Raw genomic sequence first — 9,336 nt, 5'->3', positions numbered from 1 at the left:
CCCCCCCCCCCCCCCCCCCCCCCAGCGGTCGAGAACGCCCTCGATCGTGTCTCCCGCATTTCCCGCAACTCATCCCTCACACCCTCTCCCCGCAATATTAACCAAAACAGAATCCCCTCGTCCTCACATACCAGCCGATCAACCTCCGGATCCAATGCATCATCCTCCGACACTTCCGCCATCTGCAATCCGACCTCACCACCAAAGACACTTTTCCCTCCCTCCCTTATCTGCTTTCAGGAGGGACCACTCTCTCTGTGACTCCCTTGTCCGCTCCACACTCCCCTCCAGCCCCACCATACCCAGCACTTATCCCTGCAACCGCAGGAAATGCTACGCCTACCCCTACACCTCCCCCCTCACCTCCATCCCAGGCCCCAAGAAGACTTTCCACATCAAGCAGATGTTCACCTGCACATCTGCTAATGTGGTATACTGCGTCCGCTGTTCCCGTTGTGGCCTCCTGTACATCGGGGAAACCAAGCGGAGGCTTAGGGACCGCTTTGCAGAACACCTACACTCGGTTCGCACGAAACAACTGCACCTCCCAGTCGCGAACTTTTTCAACTGCCCCTCCCATTCCTCAGACGACATGTCCATCCTGGGCCTCCAGCAGTTCCACAACGATGCTACCCGAAGATTGCAGGAACAGCAACTCATATTCCGCTTGGGAACCCTACAGCCCAATGGTATCAATGTGGACTTCACAAGCTTCAAAATCTCCCCTCCCCCTACTGCATCCCAAAACCAGCCCAGCTCGTCCCCGCCTCCCTAACCTGTCCTTCCTCCCACCTATCCCTCCTCCCACCTCAAGCCCCACCCCCATCTCCTACCTACTAACCTCATCCCGCCCCCTTGACCTCCCCACCTACACTCACCTTTACTGGCTCCATCCCCGCCTCTTTGACCTGTCTGTTTCCTCTCCACCAATCTTCTCCTCTATCCATCATCTATACGCCTCCTCCTCTCTCCCTATTTATTTCAGAACCCCCTTCCCCTCGCCCATTTCTGATGAAGGGTCTAGGCCCGAAACGTCAGCCCTCCTGCTCCTCTGATGCTGCTTGGTCTGCTTTGTTCATCCAGCTCTACACCTTGTTATCATGTTTAATCAACTTTATTGACTTTCTTTGATGAAATAATATGTTGTGGATAAAGGTGAACCAATGGACTTAGACTTGCAGAAGACGTTTGATTAGGTCCCACACCAAAAGTTATTGAGGAAAACAGAAGCAGATGGTGTTATGGGTAACATTGGTATGAATGGAAGCTTGACCAGCCAACAGGAAGCGGAGAGTAGGCATAAATGGCTCATTTTCTGGTTGTCAAGATGTAAGGATTGGTGTGTCAGAGGGGTCAGTGCTGGGGACTCAACTTTTTACAATTTGTAGAAAGGACTTGGATGAAGAGGCCAAAGATATATTTGCTAAATTTGCTAATGGTATTAAAGTAGGTGGGAAAGTAAGTTGTGGAAATGACTAGCTATTAAAGAATATGGTTAGGTTAAGTGAGTAGTCAGAGATCTAGCAAATGGATATAACACTGGAAACATAATATTGTCTATTTTGGCAGCAAAGATAGTAATGCATATTATCTAAAATTGTGAGAGATTGCAGAGGCATCTTATTGTCCTAATGCATGACTTTCAAAAGGTTAGCATGCAGGTACAGTAAACAATTAGGAAAGTTAATAGAATGTTATCACTCATTGCAAGGGGAATTCAGTACAAAAGTTAGTGATATTATGCTTCAGTTATCTGGAGTACTGTGTATGGTATTGGTTGTCTTATTTAAGGAAGAATGCAAATGCATTGGAAACAGTCCAGTCACTTAACTAAAACATGGAATGGGCGGGTTGTCTGATGAGGAAAGATTGGACAGGCTAGGCTTGTATTTACTGGAGTTTTAGAAGAGCAACAGTGGATTTGATTGAAACATGCAAGATCCTGAGAGGTCTTAAAGGGGCCATGTCGGAAGGATGCTTCCTATTGTAGAAGAATATAGGAGTAGGGATCCCTATTTCAAAATAAGGCGTGCCCAAGACGAGTGATTTTTTTTGTTTTTTTTTGTTTTGTCTGTCTCACAGGACTTTGAGCCTTGAAATTCTTGTCTTCAAAAGATGGTGGAAACAAAATACTTGCTTATTTTTAGGACGGAATTGTGTAGATTCTTGATTAGACAAAGGCTAAAAGCTTATTAGGTGTCTGCAAAAATGTGGAGTTACCACATTTGGGAATGAATCAGCCATAATCTTACTGAATGGTGGAGCAGGCTCAAGGGGCTGAATGGCCTACTCCTGATTCTAATTTGTATGTTAAATCCTCTGGTTTATTTTTCCGTTGGTGCTGTAAAGTGTTCTGTATGTTTTAGTTAGTGCAAAATTGTGAGAATGCAGTCTATCACTCATAGTATTGTTTTGTTTGTTTAGTAGGCTTGATAAGAAAAATTGCGAAACTCAATGGCTGAACTTTGTAAACTTAATAACTGCACTGGTTCATTTTATTTGCATTGACATCACACAAATATATCATTAATTTGTGCTTTATAATTGGTGATGCAAATAATAAGAGCTGTAAATGTCAACATAGTTCACTACATTGCATGAGAAATTTTGGTTATACAAGCAGAGTTTATGAAAATGTTCTTTTCAAACCTGAATGTGAAATTCTGTGCAGCTGACCTTTTTTGGATTTAAAAAAAAATCTGTTGACATTAGCAGAAGGTGTTCCTCTTGTTGCGTAGATTGGTTTGAAATTAGCCACGAAAAAAATACATTGAGTGGGTATCAACATTGCCTACTCACAACTGAAGGTGGAATGACTCGGCTGTGACAACAACTTTTACGTTTAGCTGCAACATTATTCAAAAGGAAGTGTAACCTCATTTATGGTTTGACCTTAACAGGCTCTGCGACTTTGTTGTGAGGCATAGTTGAAAATTGTATGAGTTTGGTGCTATTATATGTCAGTCTTGAGGAGGTGGTGATCATTATTCAGTTGTGTAGCTTAGTGTTGTCTGATATTAGCCACTTATTTAGCTATATTATAATGTATGTATTCATATTGTTATAGTTATATAAATGTAGTAAATATTGGTATGTTGCAATGTATGTATTCAGATTAAACTCACAAAGAAAGACTATATTGTTTTTGTTCTTAGTGGCTTGTAAATGCTTGACACTTTGCAAATGGGTTGTTGGCCTTCCAAAATAGCTTGTCATTGAACAGAATGTTATCTTTTGTTTCACTGACGAAACTATATTTATTTTGCAATATTGATTCAAATCAGAGTTAAACTGGATGAAATTAATTAATTGCATTACTCTTTTAAACAAAAATTGAGGTAGGAGTACTTACTATCCTTGTACATTGAAACCTTTTAATGAAATCCAACTGTTCCACCTCCCACTCACACCACCAACAACCACCGCACCACCCCCCCCCCCCCCCCCCCCGCCACCACCCCCACCACAACAGTTTCAGCTGCTGACCATTCTCACTTTCCTACAGCAAGTAGTACTCTAGGCATGATAGACCAGCGTATTCTTAGATTCAGCATGTATGGTGCCAGAGGAGGCACCTTTGTATGCAGAAAATATACCAATCTTAGCCTGTTGCAATTAATGCTGCCTGCAATGAAGACAGATCTCTTAACAAGCAGCAAAGAGGTCTTATTTTTATGTGAATAGAAGAACATTGAAATGCAGTTCAGATCCTATATAAGAAATAGCTGTAAAGACATGTCATATCATGCTGTCATAGAGTATTAGAACACCAATAAATGTAAAGCCACGTCATAACCGGACCATGGAATAATGTGTTAGAATATCAACGTGCCAACCTTCCACTATTTTCTAAAAATTCTTCTGTTTCCTGATCTGATATATTTTAGTGCTATTTGTTTTATTTCAGTTACACAGGAGCAGTTGCTTCAGATAGAAGACATTGACCTGAATGTGGTGAGATTGTGTTTCCAGGTGTTTCTTCCTGATGAACATGGCAGCTTCTCAAGAGCTCTTCCGCCGGTTGTCTCAAATCCGATATATGATAACAGTGAGTTTCAAAAACTATATTGCTGATCACCTTTCCTAGTGCATTGACTGTATCATAAATATTGGCAGTAGATGGTATACACTGCTGCCACTGTGTCTATGGTGGAGGCAGTGAATTTTAAAAGTGCTAGATAGGGTGTCAATCAAATGGAATACGATAACCTAGATGATGTAAAGCTTCTTGAGTAGTGTTAGCGGCAAGTGGAGAATATTTCACCTCAATCCTGACTTCCGCCTTGTAGATGGTGGACAAGTTTTGAGGTGTCAGTCGGTGAGTTGCTTGTCATAGAATTCCCATCCTCTGACATGCTTTTGCAGCAACAGATTTCTATATAACTTCTTCGGTTTCTGACCAGTTGTGACTCCCAGAATATTGACAGTGCAGGATTGAGCAACGGTAATGCCATTGAATGTTGAGGGATGATGGTTGAATTCTGTCTTGTAGAAGATGGTCATTGCCTAGAACTTGTGTGGTGCAAATGTTACTTACCATTTACCAGCCTAAACCTGAGTCTTGTCCTGGTCTTGCTGCATTCAGACATGGATTCTTTGATATCTGAAAAATCACTAATGTTGCTGAACATATCCACTTTTGGGAGACTTTCAAGAGTGTGATGACAAGAGTTCAGAGGCATATTGTTCCTGTTAGAGTGAAGAGTAAGGCTGGTAAGATTAAGGAACAATGGATGAATAAAGATATTGAGGTTCTCGTCAAGAATAAAAGGGTTTTTTTTAAGATACAGACAGCTTGCTTCAATTGAATCTCTCTTAATCAATATAAAGAATGTAGGGGCATTCTTAAGAGAGAAATCAGGAAGGCAAAGAGGGGAAATGAGATAGCATTGGCAGATAAGGTCAAGGGTAATCCAAAGAGATTCTACAAATACATTAAGAGCAAGAGGATGACTAGAGAGAGGGTAGGGCCTCTTAAAGCTCAAGGAGGTCATCTTTGTGTTGAAACCCCGGAGATAGGAGAGAAACTAAATGAATATTTTGCATCAGATTTTACTATGGAGAACGAAATGGAGTCTAGAGAATGCAGAGAAATAAACTTTGAAGTTTTAAAAACAGTTCACATTTTAGAAGAGGAAGTTCAGGAAGTCTTAGAGAATATCAAGGTGGATAAATCTCCAGGACCTGATCTAATGTATCCCAGAATGTTGTGGGAAGTAAGAGAGGAAATTACGAGACCCCTTGCAGAAATACTTGCATCATCTATAACTATGGATGAGGTGCCTAATGACTGGAGGGTGGCTAATGTTGTACCTTTTTGTTTCAGAAAGGTTGTAAGGAGAAACTGGGGAACTGTAGACCTGTGAATCTGACTTCGTATGTAGATAAATTGTTGGAGGTAATTATAAAAGATAGGATTTATGGACATTCAGAGAGGCAAAGATTGATTCAGGATAGTCAGCATGGTTTTGTGCAAGGGAAAATCATGTCTCACAAACTTGACTGAGTGTTTTCAGGAAGATGCCAAAAAGGTCGATGATAGTAAAGCAGTAGACATTGTTTATTTGGATTTTAGTAAAGCCTTTGCCAAGATTCTGCATGGTAGACTAATTAGTTAAGTTAGGTCACGTGGGATTCAAGGTGAGCTTGCTAATTGGGTACATAATTGGCTTAACAGCAGGAGACAGAGACAAATGGTGGTGGGTTGCTTTTCAGGCTGGAGGCCTGTGACCTGCGGTGTTCCACAGGGATCGGTTCTGTATCCTGTTTTGTTTGTCATTTATATAAATGATTTGGATGAGAATCTAGAAGGCATGGTTAGTATGTTTGTGGATGACACCAAGATTGGTGGTATTGTGAACAGTGAAGAAAATTTTCTAAGATTACAAAGGGATCTTGATCAAATGGGTCAATGGGCTGAAATTTGGCAGACGGGTTCAATTTGGAAAAATGCAAGGTATTGCAGTTTGGTATAACAGAGAAGAGCAAGGCTTATACATTTAATGGTAGGGCCTTGGGTAGTGTTGTAGAACTGACGGACCTAGGGGTGCAGGTACATAATTCTTTAAAGGTTGCATCACATGTAGGCAGAATGGTTAAAAAGGCGCTTGGCATACTTGCCTTCATTGCTCGGTCATTTGGGTAAAGGAGTTGGGACGTTATTTTGAAGTTGTACAGGACATTGGTGAGGCCTCCTCTGGAATACTGTGTCTAGTTCTTCCAGTTATAGGAAGGATATCATTAAGCTGGAGAGGGTTCAGAAGAGATTTACTAGGATGTTGCCAGGTATGAAAGGTTTGAATTAGAAGGAACAGTTGGATAAGCTGGAACTTTTTTCACTGGAATGTAGGAGGTTGAGAGGTAACCTGATAGAAGTTTATACAATTGTAAGAGGTATAGAAAGAGTTGATGTTTGTGAGTTTTCCCTAAGGTGGGGAATTTCAAGACTAGGGGGCACTTTTTTAAGGTGAGAGGAGAATGATTTAAGAAAGATATGAGACATTTTTTTTTAGATGGAGGGTGGTTCGCCAGTGGAATGAACCTCCTGATGAAGTAGTGGATGTGGGTACCATTACAATGTTTAAAAGACATTTGGATGGAATAATGAATAGGAAACGTTTGGAGGGATATGGGCTAGGAGCATGCAGGTGGGACTAGTTTAGTTTATGTTCAGCGCAGACTGATTGGACTGAAGTGTCTGCTTCCATGCTGTATTACCCTATGAAGCTGCTGAAGATGGTTGGGTGTCATGAGTCAAATGAGTCACCCTTATTTCCCCTTTTGAGTTCAGCTGTTTTTATTTTCCATGTTTGGACCAAGAGCAATGGGTGAGGTGTTAAGTGGGCCTGATGGAACCCAAACTAATGGCCAGTGAGTAAGTTATTGTTGAGTAAGTGCAGCTTGATAGCACTGTTGATGACATCTTGCATGACTGTTGAGAATACGGACAGGAACTGAAGTTGTCCTCTTTTTTTGGACATGATGGGTCAACTGGCCTCATGTGGAATTAAGACTTTATGAAGCCAAAAAGCATGAAACCAAAAATGGGACTCTGAGTACTGTATTAAAACTGAAGGAGGCACTAGTCCGTGATATGTGGGGTGTATAGAATGGGAAAAGACTACATGATTTCCAGTTGATCTTTCAATAAACAAAGATAGGACTAATTGAGTTGTGAGTATGTTGAAAATGACACATCTAATAAGACAAGAAAAATTTCTTTCGGCAAAAATACTTTAAATTCTATAGTCTAAAGGTATAATTCACAGTAGGAGAAAGCAGGGATCTCCATATATCCACAATTTGTAGCCACAATCCTCCAAGAACTCTGAGCCATACAGACTAGAAAACACTCCAGGTTTATTTGCTATTCTACTCAAAACTTCAGCTGGGTTGCCTAACAGGTGCTACAAGCAGACTGAATTAGAGAATGAAAATTAATCTTTTTTTTATTATGTAGTGACACTGTATCAGCCTGGTTGCCTTGTCCAAAAGCATTTTTGTGTAAAGTAAATGCAAATTGAGGTTAGATGTCAATGCTGTCTGCATTTCTGAATGTCGATGGCCACACATGAATAATGGCTGTTTAGATAAATTAATAGAGAGCACCGGTGAACCCCATTTCACTAAAGGAGTCAGTGCCTTTCAGAGCTGAGCTAACAGGACTTAACTGAAAATATGTACTATCTAGTGAGTGATGTTGCATTTTATTTGGAAGGAAAGGAAGAAAGAAAGAAAACAAATAGTACAGATGTAGTAAGATGAGAGCTAAGAATTCTGTGAAGTTTTGTTTAGAGGAATCAGTATTTTCAATGCATTTTGGATTTGCAGGGGCACCAAACACAGCAGAGCTGAAGATTTGTCGTGTAAACAAGAACACAGGAACAGTTAAGGGAGGAGATGAAATCTTTCTACTGTGTGACAAGGTTCAAAAAGGTAATCCGTCGTTTTCAGGTTTTTAAATTGTGTTGCTTTAATTTATTATCAAGATGAAGAAAACTTTGAATTTATTCAGTCATCTAAAAGGACTGGTGACTATATTTAACATCCTTCCTTCTCCAGTTGCCCTGAGTTGTTGATATATCTTTTCATTTCTCTTGGGAGGTTAAATGGTCCATAATCTTGATGCATCAGAAATATTGACTGGGATCAGATTTTTTTTTTACTGTATGGTTATTTCATATGTTTGTGGAAAGTTGAAATGGTACTTTTGCTTGTTGTATCACATGATTTCAGTGCAACTTGATGGAGAATATTGGTATTACTAAATGGACTTCCATCATTTCTGGTATGCAGTGCTACTAGGATCCAGAGTGAATTTCGAGGATTGTTCCATTAAGTTTACACAACTCTAGACCATGAATATCTGAAATTGTATTAACTAAGAATAAAATGTGGATGTTGATGTGTTATGTTTCATGTCTACATCACCTCAGTGCTGGCATTTAGATACCTGTGAGCATTAATGCACACCGATTTTAATTCTAGCATCACACCTTTTCCTATATTTCTGTCACCGGGATACTTGAGAACATAAATACAGACGAATCCTTCCAGTGATATTCGGATTGAGGCTGTCTGTAGATTTGAAAGGCTAAAGAAATATGCAATTAAACCTGTAGACTGTCAAGAGATTGAAGTTACCAGGAAAGATTTTGGAAAGAAAGTTTCTAAACAACCTAATTGAATTTGTTAACATCTGATCAGGAATGTTAAACATTATGGTAAATTGTTTGAATACCAAAGGGTTAGAGAAATGTTAGGGGACTTTTATTTTAAATTTGGAGTAATAAAGTTTTGGAAATAGTTAACATAGGAAGGTCAGTGAAAAGGATAATGTACATGAATCTGAGATAATGGCCTAGATTTTGCATTTGTAATCACAGTGAAAACTATTGCTGTTGTTACTCTGTGAAATTGACAGTTAAGTGTGAAATGTGCTTGAAGGTATATCCCTTCTGCATAGTTTTCATTGATGCAATCAGTGTAAAATCAGCCATTTGGTATGAACTTTAACTTTTTATGCATTACTCTTACTGTTTAAAAATGCTGTACCTTGTTAAGTGAGGTGCAATTTAGCTTTAAACAGCACTAAGCCGTTATTACTGCTGAATTGCCTCTCTGACCCTGTAAAACAAATTTCACAAGTCTGGAGTGGCATTTCTTTCATTCCATGATTACAAATTCTATAACTGATTACAATAAAAATTGGATATTTTCAGAGATAGTAGGAACTGCTGAGCTGGAGAATCTGAGATAACAAGGTGTAGAGCTGGATGAACACAGCAGGCCAAGCAGCATCAGAGGAGCAGGAAAGCTGACGTTTCGGGTCTTTTT

At 40.0% G+C, this 9,336-nt stretch overlaps 1 protein-coding gene across 1 annotated transcript in view; it reads left to right on the top strand.

Annotated features, from left to right (window-relative positions):
• The window catches only part of LOC109918747 (proto-oncogene c-Rel), a gene marked incomplete at its 5' end in the record, with an annotated part of 35,915 nt that overhangs the window by 11,367 nt on the left and 15,212 nt on the right, over positions 1 to 9,336 (top strand). Inside the window, 2 exons of the mRNA XM_048600981.1 lie at positions 3,908 to 4,048; positions 7,831 to 7,935. Of these exons, the coding sequence (XP_048456938.1) occupies positions 3,908 to 4,048; positions 7,831 to 7,935 (246 nt within the window). The remainder of the gene's footprint in view (positions 1 to 3,907; positions 4,049 to 7,830; positions 7,936 to 9,336) is intronic.

This window comes from Rhincodon typus, chromosome 9 (genome assembly GCF_021869965.1).
Source record: "Rhincodon typus isolate 14 chromosome 9, sRhiTyp1.1, whole genome shotgun sequence".
Taxonomy (NCBI): domain Eukaryota; kingdom Metazoa; phylum Chordata; class Chondrichthyes; order Orectolobiformes; family Rhincodontidae; genus Rhincodon; species Rhincodon typus.
This window is presented reverse-complemented; position numbering and strand designations above follow the sequence as displayed.